Source organism: Plectropomus leopardus, chromosome 11 (assembly GCF_026936395.1).
Source record: "Plectropomus leopardus strain MGB_pleo_1.0 chromosome 11, ASM2693639v1, whole genome shotgun sequence".
NCBI classification, from domain to species: Eukaryota; Metazoa; Chordata; class Actinopteri; order Perciformes; family Serranidae; genus Plectropomus; species Plectropomus leopardus.
This window is the reverse complement of record NC_142186.1, coordinates 33,976,028-34,003,265: the sequence shown is the minus strand read 5'-3', so window position 1 is coordinate 34,003,265 and position 27,238 is coordinate 33,976,028. Positions and strand designations below refer to the sequence as shown.

The 27,238-nt window shown below is 36.5% G+C and overlaps 1 protein-coding gene across 1 annotated transcript; it reads right to left on the bottom strand.

The window, feature by feature from the left end:
- Positions 1-25,585, bottom strand: capn7 (calpain 7). Its single transcript, XM_088084684.1, has 21 exons — positions 25,195-25,585; positions 24,381-24,489; positions 22,378-22,535; positions 22,203-22,270; positions 21,189-21,416; positions 20,447-20,533; positions 19,754-19,880; positions 18,546-18,631; positions 17,813-17,906; positions 17,511-17,657; positions 16,145-16,251; positions 15,906-16,026; positions 14,179-14,323; positions 13,028-13,127; positions 12,160-12,295; positions 11,537-11,612; positions 10,631-10,776; positions 7,824-7,886; positions 7,604-7,734; positions 6,526-6,618; positions 1-4,739 (listed from the first exon to the last, which is right to left on the bottom strand). Exons 1-21 carry the CDS (start codon positions 25,294-25,296, stop codon positions 4,595-4,597), a joined length of 2,469 nt encoding a protein of 822 aa, XP_087940810.1. The 5' UTR covers positions 25,297-25,585; the 3' UTR covers positions 1-4,594.
- Between the last annotated feature and the right edge of the window lie 1,653 nt (positions 25,586-27,238).

Here is a 27,238-nt window from a genome sequence, read left to right as displayed (position 1 = left end):
GCAGATATCATTTCCTGTATTCAAAGTTCAAACACGTCAGTCGACCCAACATTTAGTGCAAACATTACGTCATCATTCGTACAACCGCCTGCTGCGAGATTGTCCTGCTGCATATTTCAGTCAGTCAGCTTGACGCCAGTTAAAAAGACAGAACTGAACATAACAGAAAAATATGGCGTCCATAATGACAACAATAATAACGGTTTATCATCAATCAGCACGTGGATATTTGACAGAAATACGTGGCAATGGATGTTTAAAGCTTTATATCACTCTGAGCAAACATTTCAACCTTTTAGCACGTCAGAGGTCATTTACAGTCAACAACCAATCAGCAGCAGCTTTCTTATCGTTTCTGTGTGAAAATCGTTACCATGATCCCCGGAAACACATTAAGTTTATTACAGTTTGAACATGGAATAATGGAGGCAGGTTCTCTTTGCACGATATGTTGAGGAAAAAAAAACACAAAAATTAAAAAATAAATGAAATGAAAAAGCAAAGCCAAAGCTTGTGGTCAATATGATGAAATTATATATGAAAATTTTTTGTGGGTTACATTGGGGAATATTTTTTGAAATATTGTTTGCATTCAGTGGCGTGTCGCTGCAGTCTGGTGAAGTCTGAATTGACGTGCATGAAACTGAAACATCTCTCAGTGGATTCATCAGAGTCGAACAAATGAAAACATATCGGAGACAAATTTTTAATTCAAAATTAAATTGATATTAAATCAGTATTTTTAGTCACAAATTCAGGTTCAGAAATGTGAGGATTTACTGCTTTTCTTTGTTTTATATCCCTAAAAAATCTTTTTTAGATTTGCACTGTTGATCAGCCAAAACAAGCCATTGTTTTTTTATTTATTTATTTAAAAAAAAATCTATTTATTGATGTATAGCACTTTGGTCAACTCTGTTGTTTTTAAATGTGCTTTGGATTGGATCTGGAGATGTAATGTTTGGCTCTGTGACTTTCTAAAGGGATATTTTCAACTTAAATAAAATAAAATAAATCATGTGCTAAATAATAAATAACAGGGAAAAAAGAAAACAATCCTTGGTTTCAGACTGTTTGGCGTTACATTCAGTACCGCAGCTTTCAGTTCTCGCTCTGCAGAAACACTCCAACAACTCTAACACAACCCTGAGAGACTGCTGCAGTTACAATCACTCTACTGTTAACCCTTCATGTAAACATTTTTCAATTAAAGGGCGTTACTATAATGTCAGCTGTTTGACACAAACTTTTCATTTGGATTTCTTTACATTTAATAATTTGGCAAAAAAAAAAAAAACCCTTAGACATCAGCACTTACAGTTACTGAAAGGATCGTTGTGTGAGTTACTTATCAAGAAAAATGTATTTTAGAAATAACATTTTTAAAAAATCAGTATCAGTTGAACACTTCAACTTCAACGCTATATTAGAATATTTTCACTGCTTTAACTTAATGTCAGACAGCCCGCCAAAGCCACCAGACTGCACACCATGTTCAAAATAAAGATTTCAGTCAATAATAACTTGTGTTATTGTGTGACTTTAGCGAATCCAAACTAAACTTTTTTAACACCAAAGTCACAAAATAACACGAACTAAGTAACTGATGGAGGCAGAAGAAGACCAGCAGCTCCTGTGTTCAGATAAAGTCTGGCTTTGAAAAGAGCATAATAAAAAGAGCAAATTGTGTTGTATATTCCTAACTTGTAAATGTTTAAATATACTGTGTGCCTTTTTGTTTAATGTCGTTTGTCTTTACCATTGTACAAAGTTATTTTTAGGATGCCTTTGTTTAAATGTGGATTAATGTACACTCTCCCTTTTCTAAATTAAATTAAAAACCTTCTTTTTCAATTTGAAATGACTGTGAGATTAAGGTGAGGCAGTGGAAAAGCTCTCAATATAGCAAACATTTGAGCTGATATTGATTTTTTTTGGTCTTTTAAAAAAAAGTTTCTCACTGAAGGTGACACATCGACTATGGATAAGTAGCCCACACGACTCACTTCAAAAAAATCCTTTATCCCTTTAATGCTGACCTCAGCTGACTGTGTCCCCATGATGCAACATAACCTTTATGTCTATTTTAACACGTTACGCTGAGCTCACACCACAACACGCAGCTCAGATCTGCTTCAGCAAACCCTCGTCTGCAAAGGACGCCGCTGCAAAAGAATTTGTGATGCAGCTGCAAAATTATTTGCGTTGCAGACATAAGCAGCAGCGATATCTGTGCATGCTGATGGATGAAACTTTCCAAGGTGACAAAGTGAGCCGCTCTCTGAAAACTGCACGTGTGAGCAACAAAGTGACATTTTCATTTCCGCATATTGTGTTTGACAACAAAAATAATGAGAAATGTTTTTTTTAAAAAAAGTGCAGTATGTCAGCAAAAAAGGTAAACAGAGGATGTGTACTTGGCAATACAGTTACATTTTTTATCTGTAGAAGGTAGAAAATCTCTCTCATACACACACACACACACACACACACACACACACACACACACACACACACACACACACACACACACACACACACACACACACACACTGACTGTGAGGCCTTTCAGTGAAATCAGGCTGGTGGTTCATCACTCAGCCGTCACGTCGACATGAAGAGACGTCATTCAACTGCTGCCATACTGGATTCCCTGTGCTATAGCTGCTGCTCTGCTGCTGCTCTGCTGCTGCTCTGCTGCTGCTCTGCTGCTGCTCCTGAGAATAAAAAACCTGCACGATCATTTAAGGACACTAACTACCCCCTCCGCCTCACGCACTTCAACCCTTTGAAACCTGGACCGGCGTCTTGGGCTGCATTCAGACGCATTTCACAAGCAGTTAAACCTTTGAAACGTGAGCAAATTGATTTTATTTCTTTTAAAAACTTTCTTTTTTTAATAAAAAGGCAGTCAGCAACTTGGTATGAAATGTCCTGCAAATTGGGGGGAAAAATGCAAACTGTAACAAGAAAATGACCTCTAATTGGCAAAAATAGGAGGGAATCATTAGAAATGTTTTAAATGACTAAAATGATATTAAGAAAGCTAGATTTATAATTTTTATTAAAAAAAAACATTTTTCCAGTTGAGTTTTTTGTAAATTGTGTGTATGTGAATACATTTTTTTTCCTGTTGTTTTGATTTTCCTTTTATGTATTTTTGGGTGATTTTCTGAAAACTTTTTACTTGTTTGTTGGGTTATTTCTGTTAAGTTGCTCATTGCCTCCTTTCCATGTTTTTAGAAAAAATCAAGACAATTTGCTCAGGTTTCAAAGGGTTAAATCAGCATTTACTATTCTGATTTTAGAATATTTTTACTCTAAATCACAAAGTTCAATCAGAGTTAAGTGGAGTAAAAATTGAATGAAAGGGATGACTGAGGCCGTCATTAGTAAAATATCAACACCAAATAAAGTTTTGTATCGAAGTTGCCAAAATGAAGCAACTCGTTCTTCTCAAGTTGCAGCTGTGAGCATCTCCAGCACGAGCTGATTTTCGATCCTGTTAAACAGACCAGAGAAATCTGTCAGACGCTTTCTACGGCTTTTCACCACGAAAGATTTCCATGACCCTAAACTGTCTTCCTCTCTAGTTTCTGTATAATTATCTTTATTGTTTTTATATCTTGATCTTGATTAGGGATGCACGATAACATCTGCTCATCATCAGTATCTGTAGATTAAATTATGCAACTTTAATTAGTCAAAACTGGTCAAACTGTCCCTGTTTTTGTGCGATAAATGGACTTTTTTCGAAATTGACGTATTTCCATTAGGTGTGTTATATATTCACAGTTGGACTGGATTTTTTCTTTTTGAACGTTTATGTCGTATGTAGTTTTTAACGTTTTTCTTGTGTCAGACTTTGAGTTTTCAGTTCACAGTTAAATTCTGGGGATTATTAAAGTATCTTTAAAATTCAAATTCAAATTTCAACTTGCACAATTTGAAGGTTAATGGAAACTCACCTAGTGTTTGTTGTCATGGTAATACGATGCCACTAAAATCAACGGTCCCAAATCCATGACAGTTTGTGAGGTCGGATGCCCTCCTCGCTCTCTGAGGAACTTAAAGGTTCTCAAAACAGCCGAAACATCTTAAAGAAATTCCACCCAGAAACAAGTATGAAGAGTGAATTTTGGGGCTGTTGAGATGCTCACTGCGGCAAAACACAAGCTGACATTTTGACATCCTGTCGAGTCCAGGATGTGGTCACATGATCACTGTGACCTCATGAGATCCTCCAGATTTTAGTTTGATCCGGAAGATACCGGCGCTCCCGGACTCCGTGTCTATCTTCTTATGGCAAAAGGAAGTACGGCGGCTCTCTGTCACTATCTAATTTAGATGAAATTTTGTTTTGTCCCAAAAGGCCTCGACTGTCGGCGGATTTTATTCCACACCCAAGCTCCACGTGATGATTCCTAAATAATTCATTTCTGCACCAAACTGTGCGGTTTCATTAGTCTGTCCTCAGCTGGGACACATTCAGGGGTCTTTGTGTCTCATCACATCCAAAGTACAGTTTCAGGGACATCCTTCAGGTACCTTTCTCCCCGTCAGTCTCTGACCCGTCCGCTCTCCAGCTCCGCCTTCACTGGAGCTGCGAGACCTTGAGGGGCAAAGTGCTGTTAAAGTCCAAGAAGAAGGGTCCCTCTTGTTTGGGCAGGAAGGTGGTGGGGATGACGTTGTAGAGGCCCGCGGGGACGTGGTCCACCTCCATGTAGCAGAAGCCGCATCTGCAAAGAGATAAAGAGAGACTTCAGGCTCCAAAGAAATGAGGAGGAAACATCGCAGCACGCTTTCAAAAGAGATGAAAATAGTAAAATGATCAGATTGGAGTTTGAACTGTGGTACCCAAAAGCCAAATTTGAGTAAAAGTACAGACTTCTCACCAGAACATGATTTTGGTAGAAGTTAAAGTCTCCTGGTATTACTGAGTAAAAGTCTTAAAGTAGCTGATATCTACTAGAATTAAGTATCAAAACTGACTTTATGGCATTATCAATCAAACTTTATTTCTATAGCACTTTTAGCAAAATAATGTAACACAAAGTGCTTTACATACAAACAGATAAATTAAAAAAAATAATACATGACCCCCCCCCAACACCACAATATATGCTTAAGACTCAGTTAAAAAAAAAAAACAGGTACTGATTAAATTCCCAATGAGGAAACACTAGAGGTAAAATGAAAATAAAATAAAAAAATATATACAAAATAAAAAATTTTTAAAAAATCAGTAAAATATGCTAAAATAAGATAGGTACACTCTAAACAATAATTCTGAAACTAAAATAGAATTATATACATATATATATATATATATATATATATATATATATATATTTATATTTGCTGCTGACAGTCTGGGATATGTCAGTGATCAGCAGCATCATTGATTGTGACAGTGCACTGAGTGGAAACAGCATGTATTTCCTCCATATGCCAAATATGGTCAAAATGACATAATCGGGTGGAAAATAGTCAAAATGACAAATTCCAAGTCAAAAGCCCAGAATGACACCCAGAAATAATACAAGTCACATTTTTCTGCTTTGATGGCTGTGGGATCAAAAATGTCAGTTTGAATGGGTTTCAATGGAGCATTTTTGACCTGAACAGTCTGAATGTAACTATTTAGTTTCCACAGTGTATTTTAGACTTATTGTAGGAGCTGAGCTGGAAATGCACTGATTAAACAAAAATACACATTCTGTACTAAATTTATAACATATGCATGAACACAGACAAAATTATCAAAAAAATGAAGAATAAAAAGCACTTAAAATGCTGCAAACACTCACTAAGGGTGAACTGCATCTACAATTACACCGTGAAGAAGAGCTGCCAGCAGGTATGTAAAGACACGTTATTCCCAGAGACACGTGACATCCTCAACATGCTGATTTGTGTTCACAGTGACAGTTTTTGTCTTTTGAGTTGTTGTGCAGGTCATCTTTCAAAGCACGTGACTGAGTTATTTCTGCGTGTTTGTAGGAATGTATATACAAATATATTAATAAGGTAAATGTGCAGTTGTGTGTAGATAATATACTTTTTTTAAAACTTTTTAAAAAAATCTCCACAAACACTTTTTTTTACTTTTCTTTTACAGATCACTGAAGTCTGTGCTGTATCCTGTATTATTTCATACTGTTTTGTTCTGCTGTCCTTAGTTTAATTTTCTGTCATTGTTTGTGTCTCTTAACTGTTTGTATGTTGTTGTGCTTGTTTTCACCTGTTTTGTTGTCACTGCATTTCACAATGAATTTTTTTTTTTAAAAAGTTACTTCTGTTTGTTTCCTGCCTCTCTGATGCTCTGTGTTATTTTTCTCTCGTGCTCTGGTCGCACATGCACGAGGACACGTGTATGTAAACGTGCCATCAGATCAGTGAAATATATATTCTGGTGCCGGTAATGTGCCGAGAAATGTCGTTATGCGCCTGTGAAAACAGGAGAAGACTGCTGGTTATCAGTGTGCTGTTCACCGCTGATCTGTGGTCAGTGTTTGTTTTTACCTGTAATCTCCGCTGCTCTTTTTCGTAAAGGCGGCCGGGCCCGGATCCCCGACCGTCGACACCGTCACCATCTCAAAGCCAACGCTGTACTGCCTGCAGACACAGACACAGACACAGACACACACACACACACACACACACACACACACACACACACAGAAAACCAGAAACAGTCAGGAACTTTGGTAAAGCAGCTTTTAAAAGAGACAAAAAAGTTGAAACGTGACTGATGTCTGAATCACTCACTCACACTGAAAACCACATATGACTTTTAAGTGACTTCTTGCTGCTTTCTCTACTTGCTTTTATGCTCTTATAGATGACTTTTAATATAATTTTATTTTGTTTTTTTAACCTGTTTTGTATGCTTATGGTTTATCTTGAAACAATTAAAGATTTGTTTCAAATGTAAATTCTAAATAAAATCTATTATTAATACTATTATTATTATTATTATTATTATTATTATTACACACCAGTATATTATTTACTTTGTGTAAGTACTTCTGTGTTTAGATTTAGGGATGTATTTGTGAATTTATTTTGTGTATGGATTTACAGTTGGGTTTTTGGTGAGATAATTATCCAGAAACTAGAAAGTACTTATGGATGTATTTTATTTTATTTTAACCCTTTGGAAATTAAGCAAATTTGCTCAGTTTCTTTCTAAAATATGGGAAGAAGGTAATGACCAAATTAAGAAGACATTACCCCAAACTTTGCAAGAAATTAGTAAAAATAAAAAAAAACGCATGAGAAAATTACTCGAAAAATAGCAAAAAAAGGAAAGTCAAAAACAAAAGCAATGATATTACCCAAGTGTTCATGTGCCAGAGTCTTTGCACACGGCACAAAGACAAACCCAAAACTTTAGTGTTATGATGAGACAGATTCAGCATTGAGCACAGCTCGTCAGAGAAGATTTGGTTGGTTAAGAGCTTTGCTGCATCTGGAACTGACTTTTCTCATATTTTCTCTTACCAGAAAATTAAAAGAGAAAATTAAGAGAATATTGCTGCATGAGGCCAAACGTTGCTTTATATATAAGTTAATCAGTTTCTGGTCTTATCGGTCTGACCTGGATCCCCGGAGCTCGACGAGCAGCGGTCCCGGCCGCTCCAGGTTGATCTGATAGATGGGATTGTGTTTGTATGAATCCTTGTAGTTCCCACAGCCTCCGGCGCTCTGCCCCTTCCACTGGCCGTTAATCTGAAGACAGAAGCAGAAACTCAAACACAATGACGAAACATTAAAGTGCACTAAAAAACACATCCCGTATTGGTGTGTGGATAATGTACCCTTTTGGTTTGAGTGAAGGGATTTGGGATCTTGGAGAAGGTGAATTTGCATCCAGAGTACACCTACAGAGAGAGAGACACAAGCTGCTGTTTTAAATTCATAGATGAAAGCTGTATAAGTACATATCATACAACAGGACAGCTCAAAGTGCTTTACAGAACAAAATATAAAAACATATTAAAGGATACAGATTCACAGAAATGTACAGAATACTATTTTTGCCTTTTTTTTATTAATAATGTCAGTGTCATTTTATTTTATTTTCCATCTTATGTTACTTTTGCTAGTTTTATCAAGTGTGTTTTATCCATGTGAAGATGGATTCTATGTATTTTATTCTTATTTTATCATGCTGGTTTTAATATGTCTTTATGTCTTTTCATGTAACGCACTTGGTGCATGTAATTTCTTTTTTGTACAGCAGGCTGGGGTACATTTCTTGTATGACAGGTGCTCCACAATTTTCAGTTTTTTCTACAAAGTTTTATTATTATTATTATTATTATTATTGTTATTGTTAGAAAGATAAGATATAAAAGGTAAAATTAACTAAATGATAAATACCAAATTAGGTTAAAAAAATTAAAATAAAAATCACCATTAAAATTGCAAAAGAAATATAAATATGTAAAGCCAATGTGGGAAAATGGTGAATTAAAAAAGAAAAGAAACAAACAACAACAAAAAACACTGCTTCTTCGTTAGCGGCAATTTTGTCAGACAAAGTGCAAAATGTTTCCAAACGGTGGATCTCTCTGTTAATTTATTCATGACTATGTGCACCGAAAACAGATCTTTAATATCGGTGCTGCTCTGGTGAAAGAAACATCAGAAAAGAAATCACGTTTTCTGTTTTCTGCTTTCATCTCCGCTGGAAACTCGACGATCGAGGTGATTATTATTCTCAGGACAGTTTTCAAAGAGATGAAGGGAGAGGAGGCTTGTTGAAGAAAGAGAAAGAAATAGAGAGAGAGAGAGAGAGAGCTTGTACAGAAAATGTTACACACAAACACAAACGCACACACACACGTACACACACACACAGAGCAGACATGTACAGATTCTTTTAGACGGTGATTTCTGCATTAACAGTTCTCCACAGTCCTCACTGCAGTTAGCAAGAGAAGTCTGTGAATTATAAATGACTAAAAATATATTTAGGTCACACACACACACACACACACACACACACACACACACACACACACACACACACACACACACACACACACACACACAAAGACGAGTGAAGAGGAGAGGAGCGTTGTCATTGTTTTCAACTGCAATCCTGAAATATGCAAATTTGACAAAAACAGTCATCAGTCGCGCTAACTGCAGGGGTGGAAAAAAAATCTATTCTTAGATGTTTCGTTTTTTTGGTTCTCCGTGCAACAACTAATCATGCAGCAAATCATGAAATCTGTTACAAAAAACTAAAACTAACCACATTTGTTTCTTTCGGATGTTTTAAATCCCTACTCAATAACTGTCCACCGCCAACATGTAATACTTCTTGGCCATAACTCTAACTTATGAAGTGTATTTATTTTATTTTATTTTAATATATTATTATATGCTTGTTTCATTGTTTAAAAATGATTGCGTGTCATGTTAATGAAACACTATGTAAATTCCCACTATGGCTGAGCGATATGGAAAGAAGTCACAATAATTTTTTTCGTATCAGTGGATATCAATGTATCGCGATATACATCAAATCACTATTTCTGTCAAGCTCAAAGGTTCCCTTTGACTCCTAAGTGAGATATGAAGATATCATAAGGTTAATTTTGGTTTAAATATTTATTTTCTGTCAGGTCTGGTGTGAGATTTTCCTCGGTGTCATGAGAGCATGAGACAAATCCCAAAAGTGTGAGACATACAGCAGATGCGTGAGAGTTGGCAGCCCCGGTGGGGAAAGGGTTAACATAATTTTTAAATAACCGAAATACCGAACATGGGCAAGATTATGTCGGTTAGAGGTTCTGAATGTCGGTTTCAATTATCTTCGATTAAATGCCCAACAGAACTACTTAAAAATATTATTCTCATTCTAACATTGTATTAAAATGTGGCCACGGGTCCGGATAGGACGAAGATTTGGTCCGGATGCGGACCGCGGTCCGCCTGTTAGTGATGCCTGGCTTACAGGTACATGTGATGAAAGAGTAATATGGGCGCTATTAATAGCCACCTTTGTGTGTACTGGTCACGCGCAATGACAGATGTTTTGCTGGAAAACCTGGTAGGAGCCAGACAGTTTGCGCTGGAGCGGGCTGGCGGACATGTCACAACATGGCATGACATTTAAAATGATTTCAATTTCTCAATACATTTATGGATACAGCGGCACCAACTTCATGCTCTCTCTCATTTGTGATGTTTTCAATCGTCATTCTGCTGTTCTGTGAAATTCCACGACTTTTTCATGTTCTCCATGACCGTGAGAGAGCGGCATTTCTGCTCCTCGTTCACTGCAGCGTAATCAAGTTTCTAGTCTCCACAGGTCTTTTTTTTGGTGAGTGCTACTAACACACAGAATCAAACTGCTGCTTTGAAGGCCACATCAAATAAAGCTGTCAAAAAACGTTTGGATTGGTTCGTCCCTCTACACTAAACACCAGACGCAGTTCAAGTGGAAATATAAAAAAGTTGTTAAAATACTGCATATGCTTGCACCTCGTTAAATAAAACAAGTGTCTATGGCTAGAGACATATATATATATATATATATATATATATATATATATATATATATATATATATATATATATATATATGTAGGAAAAAGAAAGTTGTGTCTCACCCGCAGTGTGTAGTTGATGGTATTCTGTTTCTCATACTGGGAGACCACCAGTGTGAAGGTGTGTGTTCCTGCGCTGGTCAGCCTCATCTTGGTCAGGTAGTGCGGGCTGTTGATTCGGATGCCGTCGATATAAGGAGGAGGGTCCGCTGTGAAGGTGAAAAACCAGACGTTAGTTAAATAAACAAGTTTAACTTCTAGAGTCTGTTTTTAACCCGCTTTAATATTACACACTCATATCACTCCGCGCACGAAAGTCAAAATCAAGCTTTAAAAAAATATTATACATTAATATTATTTTCAGCTTTCATTTGTTTTTAGTTTTTTTTAACAAACAGTAGCCATAATGAAAAATATCAAATGTCAAAATATCAAATCAATTATTTTCAACATTCTATACTATACTATACTATACTATACTACACTACACTATACTATACTACACTATACTATACTATACTATACTATACTATACTATACTACACTATACTATACTACGTAGATCTTCTTGTTGTTATCACAGCCTGAGATATGTCAATGATTAGCAGCAACATTGATTTTTATAAATTATTATTTTTCGTGCTAAATATCCACACTGCTCCGAACACAAAATGCACAAAATCAATCATGTTTTTATGATTTTAATGGCCGTGGAATCAAAAATTGCAGTTTGAATGGGTATCAACTACAAACTTATCTTAAACTTGATTTTAAATAATTTATCATTGCAGAGTTGTATCAGAGAAATTTTGGGTTTGTGGTAAACAAATCTTTCTTCCAGTGATCTGACCTTGTTGTTTTTGACTGTGGGTCAGAAATAAAGAGGTGACTGAGCGCTGCCTTCGAACTCCAGCTGCAGCATAAATCTCACAGCGCAGCGCCACTCAGAGAAAATCCATCAAACCTCACCTGGGTAGTAAACCTTCTTCCCATCTGTCTTGTAAACGACAAGAGTGATGAACTCCCTGTTCTGTGCAAAATCATCCTGAATAAAGAAACACAAAGCATTAGACGCAAGTGAGTATCAATCAATAAAACGATCATACTATATATGTATAGCACTTTTCATACAAATTAAGTGTAACACAAAGTGCTTCACACAATAACCCCCCCCCCAAAAAAAACACAAGCATGTGAACAAAAAACACAAAAAAATGTACTCATTAAAACCAGGATTTGAGGAATGTGAGGAAACACAACACCAATAAACAGAAAAGATGGAAAAAAAATAAATAAATAAGAAAGCAGGTACATGGATTAATAAATAATTTGATAGTAGCAATAATATAAATAAATAAATAGGCAGATGAGTAAAGTACACTAACTGTAAAAATTAGAGATCAATTAAAGGATAAAAACTGAAAGTAAAATAATGAACAAATCTGTTAAAAATAATAAAATGATGAAGAAAGTAGTAAAACTGAATATATAAATAGTCGATAAATAAAGTTCAATGAAATCCCATCAGAACATTAGAGATATTGAGGTTTGAGTAAGATTGGGATGTGTGGCGATGCTCAGTGTGTCTGTACCTTGTCTGTGATGTGTCTGGTGAGCAGCACCCACACAGCAGCGCCCCCTGTCGGACACTGGACCTCCAGCTTGTACTGCGGATTGTTGGCCAGACTGTAGACGTCCTTCACGGGACCCTGCTTCCCATCCCAGCTACTGCAGATCAGAACGCACGCACGCACGCACACGCACAGACAGACAGAGACAGACAGACAGACAGACAGACAGGGCAGCAATGATCAAGGTTCCCAAACACACCGTAAAACTTCAGTAAACAGCCCGGGCTCTTATTAGCTTAAATCACAGAACTCAACAGGCTTATATGTTTGGGACAGGCGTCTTATATGGACTTTTAATTCTTTGCACACAAAACTGTTGCTCAGCAAAGATAGGACATTCAATCAAATTATTTATTTAACCCTTTGAGACCTGGGCAAATTGGCTTTATTTTAATCCAAAGCATGGTAAGAAGGTAATGTGCACCAAAAGAAGAGATGACACAGAAGTTACGAAGTCCCTTACCCTAACCCTACACCTACTTATCTCTTTTTTTGGCTCTCTCCTGTTTGTTATCTCCAGCAGGTTGCCAACCTCCTGGTTTTATACATCCAAAGAATCTGTATAAAATTGATCGTCATGGTAACCAGAGCGAGCCTCTAATAGAGACAGGCCTTTATTCATTAAAATGTGTCCCTACACCAGGCTAGCAAAAGGAACTGGGCATTTAATTTGGACTAGATTTTATTCAAAGTTTTACAGTAATTACCAGTTATATTTCAAAACTTTTCCATAGCTTTGCCACAATATTTTATCCTAACTTTATTGAAGTAGTACAAAAAAATAAATTTCCATCTCTGTGTTAAGAAAGTTTGGCCGAAAAGCACAAACCTGTGAATACAGGAGGAGTCTTTGAACAGGGCGGGGTTCCAGCTCAGGTAGATGACATCATAGTACTGACAAAGGTCCTCCCACGCGATCCAGAAAACACCTGGAGAGCAAAAAAGAGGAAAATATAAGTATGATTTGTATTTGATGGATGCATCTGATTACTGGGTATTTTATCTTGACTATTCAGTGGTGGATGACTGCTTTTATCTGTGGCACTCTGATGCACCTTCCCTCATATTTCAAACAGTAACGCTCCACTGCTGCAACAAGTGAACAAGTTATAAATAAGGCAGAATCCCCTGAGCTGAGCAGTGATCTATTTTTGATACTCTGATTGGATCAATACACCGAAATACTAACCGGGGTTCCCGCATATTTTTATGAACAAAATTTCATAACCTTTCCATAACTTTACACGGACCCCTCTGTTTAAAAATAATTTACCTTTTCATGTGTTTACAGACTGTCAGAAATGTAATAATCAAACAATAATTTAATCTGTTTTTTAGTTTCCAATTGTGATAAATGATGTAATTTATAAATATATAATACATATTATAATATATACATAAAACATGCCTTCCAAACCAATTTTCAAAATACTTCAGTTCTCTCAAAAATTACCAAATATATTTTAAAATGGGCTTGCTGAAATTTGTCTGACCACATGTGTTTCAAACCTGTGGTTTACTTTAAAAGTTAATGTTAAGAAAAATAAAAATTTGCCCAAAATTTCAAATCAATAAATAAAGGACAAAAAAAATGCAGTAAAATACGATTTCAAAAAGGCTGACATGAGGGGAGAGATGTAACTCAAGGCGAAAATGGCGATGACAAAATGAACAAAAACAACTGAAACATCACACGCTGACACGTATTAAAGCTACGCTCTGTCATCAGCTACAGAAAATCAATTCAATGTTATTTTATATTAATGCCATTGGATTCATCACACACAAAACATCTCCATGATTTTTACTAGTGCCATGACTTTCCCAAGCCTGGAAAATGTGATGGTGGAATCCCATGACTTTTCCAGGTTTTCCATGACTGGGGGAATCCTAACTAACAAATAATGAAAATTTTAATATAGGAACTAAAAAAAAAGATGCTGGTAATTTATACAACCATGTTGAAAATAAAGCGAATACCATTGTCAAACTTCTGGGCTGTTTTGGGGTCAAAGTTCAGGTACTTGAGGAGTTCAGGTGTCCAGTTCTTCTCGTCACGCTCGCTGTAACGCCCCTTCCACCGCAGATGACTCCACGGATTCTTCAGCTGCAGGAAACGCATTCCCTACGAGAGCAACACACACACACACACACACACACACACACACACACACACACACACACACACACACTCACACACACACACGTGAAGGCAGCTAGACAGACGCAGGAGATGAAGGGACGAAAAACCTCAACAGGCTGAGGGCCTCAATGATTCAAACGCTTTCATTTGAAAATATTATATAAAGCAAATATTAACATTTGGTGGGTGAGAAACACGTCAACAAGACTCGTCTGTGATGTGAACAGCTTTCAGGGTTTCCACATGTTGTCATGGACAAAATTTTAAAAGATTTTCATAACTTCTCAGGCCTAAAATATATTTTTTTTGCCCCACTTGCCTGGCATTTTCCAAACATATAAGAATCAAACTCTACTAAAACATAATTTCAGTATCCCACACAATGTCTTCAAGAAATGTTGGAAATTTGAATGTCCAACAACCAACAATAGTTTCATTTTTTAAAGTTTCCAACTGATAAGTGACATCATTTTAGCTTTTGTTTTTAAAATAGACAACATGCCTTTCAAAAATTTAAGAAAAAAAGACTGGCCCACATTTTTTAATTGCCTATATGTGTTACCAAAAGAGAACAAGACAAAAGTTCCCAATTTTTTTTAAAAAGAGAAAAATAGTCACAAAAACTTTTAAAAGAAATCATGTTTTTATGAGTCTTTTTTTCTGATGTTGCCTAATAAAATCTAAAAATAATTGGTAATAATTTAATAGATTCCTTTTCTTAAGCTCACCATGAAAGCAGTGGAATCTCACATGCAGATTGAGAAACACAAAATTGCTCAGAAATATCAAACACATTTTCTTTCACCAAAAATGATGCCATTTATCACTGCCAAAAACTTTTAAAATTGCCAAAATGTAAAAATAAGCTATAAAATAAATACAAAATATAGCCATTTGAAGCTGCGCGCCCTCCCTGCTGTCATGATTTGACAATGAATTAAAAAGAAACAGTATTTTTGATAAGATGAATATGTCAGCAATTAATTTTTATATTTCTGAACTCCTATTTCTATTAAGATGATTTTTTTTGTAATTAATTTATATCTTGTAAGACAAAGACTATGGGTAATTAAGATAACATATTAGAATAAGTCTAGATGATTAACTATTGTAAAGCTTTATATTGATGTGGAAGCGAAATAATTGACTATTATTAGGTTATGGATGAGGGGTGGGATTAAATAAGTTAGTGCTTCTTCCCACTCTTTTTCGGATATGTGTTTCAAATCGTCATGTGTTATTTATTTTGTCTGTCCACTACTTTATGATCGTCTTTTTTCTTTTGTACATGTTTTTTCACATGTTCTGCTTCTCCCTGCCTGGTGGGCAGACATGAAGGGAGCACGAGTAGAAAATGAAAAAAGGTAAATAATGAACAAATAAACAAAAACAACCAAAACACTGGCCTATGACGACACATATTTGTTATGTCACCACCAGACGCCACTGAGTCCTCCTAAACCCTCTCACACTGGACCTTCAGAGCTTCTGTTTTATATTTTCCTTCTGATGATACATTTAAGTGCTCTTCATGACGTGTTAATGCTACATTAATTACGCTAACCTTATAATCCCTGATGTCGAGAACAGCATAGGCGTGTGTTGGCACTAAACCCCATTTCTCCCCTTCTTCCTCTGTCATCACCCCCGTTGCCGTGGTGATGAGGACGTCACCCCTGTGAAACCTGGCAACAGACAGAGAGAGGAGATACAAAGGGAGAGTAAAAGCAGAGATGAAACCAGATGATTTTTAAAAAGACGGATACAGAGAGAGAGTGTGAGGGAGAACAAAAGAAGGCCGACCTCTGGAAGAGCATTCGGAAAGTGTCGTCTTTGCTGAATGACTGATTGTCTGAGTGCATAGCGATGCGTTCAGGGATCCAGCCGGTGAGCGCGTGCAGGTCGATGTTCTGTAACGCAGATCAAAAATAAATAATTCAGACTTAAAAATAAACATCAAACTTTGGTTTGTATTCAGTGTGATGTCTGCTGGGAGCGGCTGCGCAAAATGACTACAAATATTTTGCAAAATTTCAAGACCTGGAGGCAGGGTTGCACGATGATGGCCAAAATGATAATCATGATTATTTTTCATCAATGTTGATTATCTATCGCGATTATTCACTGATTTTAGGGACAAAATCTTATTGTTGCACTGTCACATTTAAACAAACAGAGCACTGCTTTCACTCTCACCTTGTGCTGCATTCCTGCTAATGTACAAAACTTTGCAGCGAAATAAGACTTTAAATACGGCTCTTCTGCACATGAATCCAGTGGATCCTCTGTAGACACAGATGCGCTGCTGTATTTTATTTCATTTTAAAGTGTTTAAACTACTGTGAAGAGGTGCAGCGTTACTGGTAGACGCCGAACAAGGAAAAGGACTTATTGAGTTGACATTAGCGATTTTATTTCTCTTGGCCTTCATGCATTTGTCCTTTTGCAGATTGATTAATGGATGACTTTTCTTTTGACCTCTTGCAGTCGCAACATTCAGTAAAGTTTTTAACAGGCTGCCTCTGCAGGAAGCAGCATTACAATTACAGCTGATTAATATTTTAATAACTGTGCAGCCCTACCTGGAAGTTAGGGCTGCATGACTAATAAAATAAATAAATAAAAATAAATTCATGATCTCAGTTCACACGTATGCAATCTCATTTCTAAATGCTGACGATTCACTCTCTTCTTTATCTCTGTGCATTTCATGTTCAGCTGCTGCAGGCTGACAATTCCTCTTTTGGCTACTTCAAGATAAAAGCTATTAAATCACAAAACAACATGGAACTTTTATTGTGAAGAATTTAAAAGAAATTAAAGTTTAAATCTTTAATATGTCTTGCATTAATGTTGTCTGTTTAAAGCCCTGTCTGGACAGCAAGCATCTCAGATGTGTTTTGCTTTTTTTTCACGTGAGCATCAAAAAGTTCAATAAATGTTTTTGCTGCAAAAATAATAATCTTGAAACAGAATCATGATCTCAATTCTTGGAAAAATTTTGATTCACATTTTGGAAGAATCACTGAAGTGATCAGATGTGTTTTATCACAAACTCTGAATGAAAGACCTTTGAAAAATACTATTTTAAACATTAAAGCTTCGTCACACAGATTTTTGCTTTTCATTTTTCAGCAAATTGTTGCTCAAAACTTTGACTGTGACTCACTGAGTTGGATCCGGGGAAGTCGTAGCCTCCCATCACCTTCATGTAGGCTTTCTCTATCAGGGAGACCCACAGCTCGTTCCTGTTGCTGGAGTAGGAGCACAGCAGCTCTCCGTTACGATCCACCGGCAGGTAGTCATCTATAATCACCTTCACAAACAGGAGAGGAAGAATATTTGTAAAGCAGCACACTTCTGGTGCTAGCATTTTGTCTCCCAAATGTGTGTGCAGAATGTGCATTTTTACCCTGCTGTGTGTTATTTGTCGTGTACGACCGCTACAGGCGGCGGCGATTTGTCTTTTACCTTCCTGGGAACTCCGTTGATGTGAAGCTTGACCATGTACTTCCCGCACGGGTTATACTCTGGCTCCCCTCGTCTGTTCTGAGGGTAGATGATGCTGTAACACACACACACACACACACACACACACACACACACACAAAACAAACGTCTCATGGTTGATTCTTAGCTCAATTTTTATGCATATGCTAAGTCCATGTTTACATTTATTCAAAAGGTTTGGAGGCTGTGTCGGACAGATGCAGCAGGTGTGCACTGCAGCCTCGATATTAATCAACAATACTGTTTTTTTTTTCTTTATTTTGCGAATAACATCGAAATATACAGCACAAAACAGGTGACAAACCAAAAGTGACCAAAAATATTAATATAATAATATACAATAATGGCTTTTTATTAAATACTGAGTATAAGGCACCAAAATGTAAAGGATACGAGGCAGATATTTTCAACATGTCCTTCAGTGTAACGTACTCTGTTCTAATCAGTCTGTCTGCATGATCTGAACACAGACACTGATTTTGATAGATTTCTCTTTCATGAAAAAAATATGACAACATTTCAAACAAAATACAGATTTTTTAAAATAGAATATTTTGCTTTTTTTTGTCTGAGAACAGCACAAAATACTGGCACTTCAGGTGAAAATCGAACTGTATGATCATGTAGAACTACCATCAAACCATAAATAATACACACGCACGCACGCGTGCGCACACACACTCAGACACAGTACCTGGTTATGAGTTTCTTGTTGTAGCGCCTCTCGTAGGCTGCACTGATGGCTAACGATGCCACAAACGAACAGTCAGACACCACCGTCTGGACAGAAGGAGAGAGAATCACACACCTTTTTATATTTGTGTTCCGGTAATAAAACTGCAGTTGTGTGAACAAAGTAACCGTATGTGTTACTGCGTACTTTTAAATAAAGACCACACAAAACAAGTTTGACAGTGAAGCATCCAAACTGTGATGATGCTGATGACTACTACTCTACTCTGTATCTAACCCTTCAAGACCTATGCAAACTGACTTGTTGTCTTGCAAAAACACAGGTAAAAGGCAATGAGCAACTTAAGAAGTTACCCAAAATTTTGCAATATACAATATACAATCATGATAATTATAACTATATTTTTTGGCACATTTTTCCATCTCTTTTCAAAATAATTTCCCAAATCTACTAATTTCTTGCAATTTGCTGAACTGTTCTTGCCACTGTTCTTGCTTTTTGCCTTTTTTCTTGTATGTGTAAAAGAAAGCAAACGAACTGGCCCAGATTTCGAAGGTTTAAATGATGAAAGACATATGAAAGTCTCTGAAAGCAGCACAAGAAAAGTGATGTCGATCCAGGTTTCAAAGGGTTAACGTGATGATCTGATCTGTGAGAATGCGGCGCCCTCTGCTGGATGATTTTAAACAAGTTAACACTTAAGGAAATACAACACAGGGTCATTATATGCAAACTCACCCAAATTCAGAACTTTTCCCAGTGCAGGTCATGGATTTTCTCAAAAATAAAATTTAAAATAATAACAATAATAATTTAAAAACTTCTATTTAATTCACTGGACCCTGCAAAATCCTAAAGCTCTACTCCAAATACTTCTTTAGTTATGACTTTTTGAGGTAATTCTAGCTAAATTCAATATTTTTGCAGTTGTGCTCTAAAAAAAAATTACTTATTTTTCACTGGATTAGGTTGAAATCCATTCTGAACATCCAACAAACCCTGAGGATAATTTGCAATATTTATTTATATAAACAGCTGATGTTTAACAGGAATCATATTTCTTTTACTGGAATTAGGAATCTTTAATTTAAAAAAATCCTCCATTTTTCCTTTTCATGCAAACAAATGTAATGGCAAAGTCCTTAAAAACACCAACCCTACAACCACAGAGGGGTTATAATTTATGTGGCTTCAGCTGTAAATCTGACCTGTTTGATGCTGAAGCTGGACACAGACATGATCATGGTCGGGTTATTGCAGATCTCGTCTGGACGGACCCAGCGGGAGAAGATGGCTTTCTGTTTGGGTGACAGAGCCAGTTTCCCTGTTTTGTCCCTAATGAGAAGAATAACAAAAATAAATAAAGAAAGAACTGTTCAGTCCAGATGTACTGACGCAGACACTCGTTCTGTTTCTCCATCACATTAGTTCATGTTTGTTAATGAGAAACTGCTTGCTGAGAAGTGGCAAAAGATACAAAATCACCAAAAAGAAGCACACACGAAAGTACAAACCAGTACATGCATTTTTTTTAATTTAATTTAATTTATTTTAATCTCTTCATATTTGGGATGTAATACAAAAATGAAACAAACAAAAATTAGGGGGGGGGGGGTGTCATACAGACAGATGTTAGCTAAGTCACTGATGATCTTAATGTGGCTATAACTGCTCAATGTTTATTTGGCTGTTATGAAAAAAATATGCATTCGTCACAGGCCTTTTGATAATAACATTGTCTAACATTGTAACATTGTTTGCTAAAATTCAACTAAACAAAAACGTGAAATTGAAAATGTAAAGCTGATTCCTGACAGGCTTTTTCTGAGAGCTTTAAGTAAATGTAATAAATTAAAATATTAGCTTCAACACTGAAAAACTGAAACAGAGAACAAACTCACGAGAAAGGGACAGGAAAGGCAAATCGCTCCCTCAGGTCCACACTCATGAAGGGCACGTAGGCGATGCCATTGATTTTAGATGTACTCCTGAAAATAAAGAGGACAGGATCAGTGCAACAGAGCGGCAGACGGTTCATTTGAGTTTAAAAAAGAACAATTTCAGGCTGGCCCTCTGAAATTGTAGCGGTGTAGTCATGAATTTACTTTTTCTTTCCCCGCCTTGTCCAAAAAAAAAAAGAAAAAAAAAGGTGGCCTGAATTTTTGGGAATCAGTTCATGCTTTTTTGCGATTTTAGGATGTTTGAGGATTTTAGAACATTTCTTAAATTTCAGGATATTTCTGGGACTTTTCTGTGATTTCGTTAAATTTATAGGCTCTCAAGCCATGTCTAGGACTTTAGGACATTCCTAGGATTTTAAGGACATTTCTTGGATTCTAAAATGTTTCCAGGATTTTAGGACATTAGTGTCTTAGCTAAGACCTCTATCAGGGGTGCGGGGGATCCTCCACTGGCACGTTTTTTTTGCCAACAAGCTTTATTTTAATGCTGTTTTATGCACTGTGGGGCCTTATGTATTCTACATAAGTACAAAAACAATCCCCATTTTTTTTAAATTGTGAGTTAGAAAATGGTTGGGGGGGCACCTGGCACCTTATCAGGGGCCAGATTTGGCCCGCCAGCTGTTCAGTTCTTTGTTTAAAAGTAAAACTATCAGAAAACAGATTACAGGCGCCGGCTCACCTGAGCACCTCGATCTCCTCGGACGTGTAGCGCTGACCCTGAGGCTCGCTGGACTGGACCGCCCGCACCGGTTGGGGCTGTGGTCGGTCATGGAGGCTGAAGTCTGGCCCCAGGGGGAAGAACTGGCGGACCGGTCCCCCAGAACTGGCACCAGTACTGGGCTTGGCTCCAGGAGGCCCAGTCCTGTCCTGAGTTGATCTGGACTTGGATTCTTTAAGACCCTCCGCCCTGACACAACATAATGATAACGATTTAATTTAAAAAAATCTTGTACCACGGTGATCTTGAAGAGCTTCATTTTGCAAAGCGTGACAAAAATTTGCTGAGTGTTGTTGGTGACAATGCAAAAAAAAAATTGTTCCGAAAATGACTTAAGAAAGACAAACTGACCTTCAAAGAGTGGACAGACTTAGTTTACAGTACATACACAATGGAGAGAATTAGATTTAAAGTAAAAACAAACAAACTGATATTTAATTGAAAATAGATCAAAATGGCTTAATATTGTGTCAACTATAAGGCCTGATTTTGTACATTAATATAAAATTATTGTCATGTTTTCCAAATATTTTTTATTCACCCAAGTGTAGAACTATTATAGGCTGAGAAAAAAACGTGTTAGTATACGGATGTGTTCCTTTGCACCTGTAAGTGCACATATATGTATGTGTATATATGTATGTGTGTATATGTGTGTGTATATGCGTGCATGCAGGTGTTTGTATGTCTATTTGCGCTTGTATCAGCTTATATCAAAGAACGATCTTTCGCTAGCTTCTTGATTTGCCTTTGATTTGTTTTTGATTTACTTAAAGCATGTTTTGAATTCATTGGACATAAATGTGTCTTTTGTTTTCTATGTTCATTATAACAAAACCTTATAATAAAATGTAAATTAAAAAAACAAAAAAAAGAATAAAGAAAAAAGAAAACAGTTGGGAGGAGATGTGGTGGAGCACAAAGCACCTGTTTGGGAAACATTCTGGCAACAACAGCTCTTATTTTGAAATTTACCTGTCTAAAGCTTGACGTGCCAGCTGCTTCAGCTTGTTCTGCAGCGTCTGGTCCGATGTCTCGTTGGACTGAGGTAAACACAGAAGGAGAGACAAATGTGGACGCAGGCAGGGAAAATGTGAGGGGGTGAAAGTTATGCACTGTGACAGACGAGACAGACAGAAAAGAGACCCACCGTCTCGATGCACAGCTCCACAGCCTGACTATACAGCTCAATGGCTTCATCATCGTTTCCCTTCTCGTCTTCCTCGAACGCCTGGGTGACCAGGAAGTGGGCGCGCTCTAGGTCCACCTGCTGCCGGGACTTCAGCGGGTCGCTCTTTTGGGCCTGGACTGAAGTCAAAGGTCAAGAAGGGGACACAAAAAAGATGCTTTGTCAAAACATCCACGTTCAGCTCCCTGACTGTATAAATGTCTCCACCAGTCAAAGGTGGACTACGCAGAAACTGTCAGTTACTGTTTGTGTAAACAGACTCTCCAGTGAAAGTGAAAGCCAACCACACACTCACTCTCATTTTGGCTTTGTCTGCTTGGCGTTTCGTCTCACTATAGTTGTGGTTTTTGGAGCTGTGCCCGTGATTTTTGTAGCTTCCTCTTGGATGCCTACTGCTTACAGTCTGACACCTGGTTGCTTCCTTTTTCAGGGTTCCCAAACATTTCATGGACAAAATTTCAAAACTTTTCCATGACTTGCCCGGTGTTATTCAAACGTATCAGATTCAAACATATTAAACCTTTGAACCCCGAAAAGCTGATACGATTTCTTTCAAAAACATGAAAAAGAGCAACCAACAACTTCGTAAAAAAAAAATCAAGCACTTTGTCTAGGTCATTTAATGTTTTTCTTTTTTCCTTTTTTTCACTAATTTCCAGGCATTTTCCTTTTCCTTTTTTAAACCTTTTTTTAAAAAACTTTTTTTTACCATTGTTTATTGCACATATTTTTTCTGAATGGATTTTTAAAAAAAAACAAAAAACAACATGAATGATGATGAAAAAAATTGTGAGAACCTGCAAAACTCAATTATACTCTTCTCATTATGGAAACATTTGACTTTCATCTCACAGCTGCTGCAGACGGCACCAAATATCATCCAATGACTGCTCAACAAAGCAGGACACTCTCACAGTTTCTGTGGTCACACCCATGTGTACACGTACGTACACACACACACACACACACACACACACACACACTCCCAGAGTGTGATGAGAGTCATGGGAAAAAGCAGTCAGACACCAAACGAGAAAGGATGTCCTTAGGGCCCATTCAGTAACAGTCCTGAACAACTCCTCACTTATGATTAATCACAAAAACTTCACCCCTGCAGGAATTCAGATCAGATTATATTAACTTCAGGTGAACTGTTAGGAGGGATTAATTATAGAATGTGATTTAATAGAAGCCACCAAATGCTCGAAACACAGTAAAAGACAAAAACAAAAAAATGGCCCTGTTGACTTTTTGGTAGACTGATGTGTTTGTGTTTCCAAACTGAAGTATCCTGAATGCAACACTGCGTGTTTGTCTTTCACTGTAATTGTGCAAGTATGCAAATCAATATACCGTGTCAACATCATTATAATGTTTGTCCAGTAAAAATTAAAGGGGCCATATTTCAACAAACCAGTGAAACCAGTTAAAGCTTCACATGGAGGGAGGAGAAACTGCATTTTAAAAAAAACTAAATGAAACAGAAACACTTGATGAGCTTTGGAAAATGGCCAGCTGTTAGACCTGGCAAAACTGATTTGTATATTCGTGTAAAGCGATTGTGCTGCAATTTACAAGGGTAAAAATAGACAAATTAATCGGCGAGCTTAAGAATTAAAACTGAAACTGTAATGCATTTGCACATGTAAGATGCTACTTTATAGATGTGATGTAAGATGATTTAAATAAATAAATAAATAAAAATTTGTTGGTGATAAAAGGCAAAACATTATATTGCTTTTTTAAGCATGTATGGAAACAGTTCATAATAGCAGAAAAGTGCTGTAAAACCAGGAGAATGTGCAGGTTTGAGTTCCACAATAAGGCTGGTTACTTAAACAAAACACTGAACCTCCAGTTTCTTCATTGTAATAATCACTGTACAAAAATCAGAGCAGTGACGGAGACGAGGAACAGTGGACAAAAACAGTGGATCCCCTGAGTTTTTTGTCAGGTGAGCTTACCTGCATTGTGGAGGGCTTGGACACGATCCAGGTACTCATTCACTTTGTCCTGGATCCCCTCCAGTTTAGACCCCGCCATGCCGGCATATATCAGGGCCTGAGCTGCCTCCTACCACAAAAAAAACAAAACAACAAAAAACAATCAAGCAAAGCATGCAGTTGTTGGTAATGGAAATCTTAGACCTCACATATGTATATTACAATACATATTGTTATTTTGATTGAATTAAAAACATTTTTTCAGATAATTCATACATGACTCAAGCATACTTAGAAAAAGCAAAAGAATATATATATTCTTTTGAGTCCATTTACATTTTAAATATTATGCTTTCTATACAAAATAAACAGATTCTATATAAATTTTACTGACCATCAATTCAATTTTTATCATACAAAAATATGAAACCTTTTTCTCATTAAGCCTTTGAGCCAGTCGATGTTTAAAGAAAAGTTCTACTTCGATCCAAAATAATTTAACATAAAGGCATTTATAGTATACGTGACAAATACTTCCCTCACATAACTAACGAACAGTCCCTTCCCAACGTTTATGAAGTTAAGTGACAGTATGAATATAATGGTTATAAAAAGATATATAGCCAGTGGCTGGTGGTCTGTGACAGTCTCTAAATATCGTAATATATTAAGTGTTACTGTAATTTGTTAAACTATAATATTGGTTCAATCCAAAGGGGCAAACTTAAGTAAACTCAGCAGGTCAAAGTGAGTGTTTACTTTCACGCTAACATGAGCTACATGCTAACGCAGCAGCTGTTTTCACCTGTTCGGTTAAAACGCAAAACCAACAAACCTTATAATAAAACACGGCCTCGTCATATTTGCCACTCTGGTCGTAGGTGACAGCTATTTTGGCAAATTTGATGGCATCGAGCTCGAGCGCCGAGCAGTCCATCTTCAGCTAAACTTGTTGATACAGTTAGCTCCGAGCTAGCCGGGCTAGCTAACCGCTAGCTAACGCTGTGCGCCAAATCTACTAAATGTCTGTATTTCACTCGAAACACGGTCCGTTTCATCAACTCGGACAACACATAGTTAACATGATACCGACAAGCGTCCTTAATCCGGCGGCCAAAACTGGCTAATTAAAGTTTAGCTTTAGCTTCGGGCAGCTGAGTGCAGCAGCTGCAACATCAGCCGACACCAAAACAACCATGGTACTTCCGGGGGACTCGACTCGCGCAGGCGCAGTAGAGGACACTCGCCATACTTTGGTGTGTTGCGTTCACGTACAGTAAGAAAAAATGATCACTATCAGAAAAATATTTGATTGGTCCGCGCGGGAAATTGTGGTTCGTTACAGTCGCTCTGATGCAAGTGAAGAGAATTATAAAAAGATAAAATAAGTACCAGGACAACATATGTAAAAAATAGGAAGTATAAATACTGGAATACTAAAACCATGCAGCTATACTATGTGAATATTCTAAAATTATAAGCATGCAGGATTTGCTGAGTATGTAATGTGTCTAAAAATATGAAATAAAAATACTGTAATAATAAAAAAAAAAAAAAAGCAGCATTATGTGAGTATTTACATTTTAAAACATGAATACTGTACTGGGTTTCGAAAGTGCATTTGTAACAATTCTGTAAAAATAAAGAAACAATCACCACTAATATGTGAATGTTTAAGATTTAAAATATGTATAATGTGCTGAGTGTGTAAAAATATACAATAGAAATTCAGCTATAACAAAACAAGTAGCACTAGTATGTAAATATTTTAAAAAATGTAAGTAGGCCTGTGTATAATGTGCTGAGTATGTAAAGTGTGTATGTAAAATTATAAAAACTTTGTGCCTTATGCTTCGGTGTATAAAACTAGTATGTAAGGTAGAAATAGAGAATATGTGTGTATTGTTACAATGTTCAAGAGATGTATATATGAGAAAGAAGAGCAATATGAATATTCACAATATGTGTAACATGCTTAAAATATTAATATTGCACATTTGAATAATTGCACAGAGGATTGCTGGAGGTGAATTATTGCACCAAGTATTGCAGAGATATAAAAAAAAAAATATTGCAGAGATCTAAAAAAAATATTGCACCTTAAAAATCCTATTGTAAATTTGAAGTATATAAATAAATTACGGAAATTTATTTTGCAGCTCCAACTATATTGACTGATTAAGTCCTGAAAATAGAAACACAGTTATTAGATATTTAACCCTTTGAAACCTGAGCAAATTGATCTTCTTTCTTTCAATAAAACAGAGAAAACGGGCAATGAGCAGGCACAAGAAAGTTATCAAACGGGCACAAGAAAGTTATCATATATATGTGTGTGTGTGTGTGTGTGTGTGTGTGTGTGTGTGTATGTATATAAGAAAATTGTCCAAAAAATCAATAAAGTAAATGTAATAAATAATTAAGTAAATTATTTTTGTTAATTTTTTTTTATTTATCTTTTTTCCCCCATTTTTAAAGGTAATTTTCTTGTAACTTTTATTTTTACTAATATTTGCCAATGGACCATGTATGTCTTATTAAATTGCTTGGTGCCTTTTCCTCATGTTTTTGAAACAAATTAAACTAATTTGCTCAGTTTTCAGAGGGTTAAACATATATTCATTTATTTTTTCTCCTTTTTTCTTTGTAAATTTTTGTATCTGTTCAGCTTTAATTATATTTGGGATTTTTTGCCAGCAATACCAGAAGCTATTTTCATGTTATGAAACTATTACTATGGGCTATTGTGCATCTTGTTGCAAAGGTGTCATATAATCACATGAGGGATGGGCCACTAGGTGGCATGAAGCTAAAATAAAAGCATTTATTCATTTATATTTATATTTATATTTATATTTATATTTATATTTATATTTATA

What these genes read in the sequence shown, in the direction of transcription:
- capn7 (XM_088084684.1), bottom strand. Translation starts at nt 25,296, where the DNA reads ATGGACTGCTCGGCGCTCGAGCTCGATGCCATCAAATTTGCCAAAATA. An exon ending in TGGAGCTGTGCATCGAGACG is followed by an intron (nt 22,271 to 22,377) that starts GTGGGTCTCTTT and finishes TGTTTACCTCAG; the next exon opens with TCCAACGAGACATCGGACCA. An exon ending in AGCCCAGAAGTTTGACAATG is followed by an intron (nt 13,128 to 14,178) that starts GTATTCGCTTTA and finishes TTTGCTCTCCAG; the next exon opens with GTGTTTTCTGGATCGCGTGG.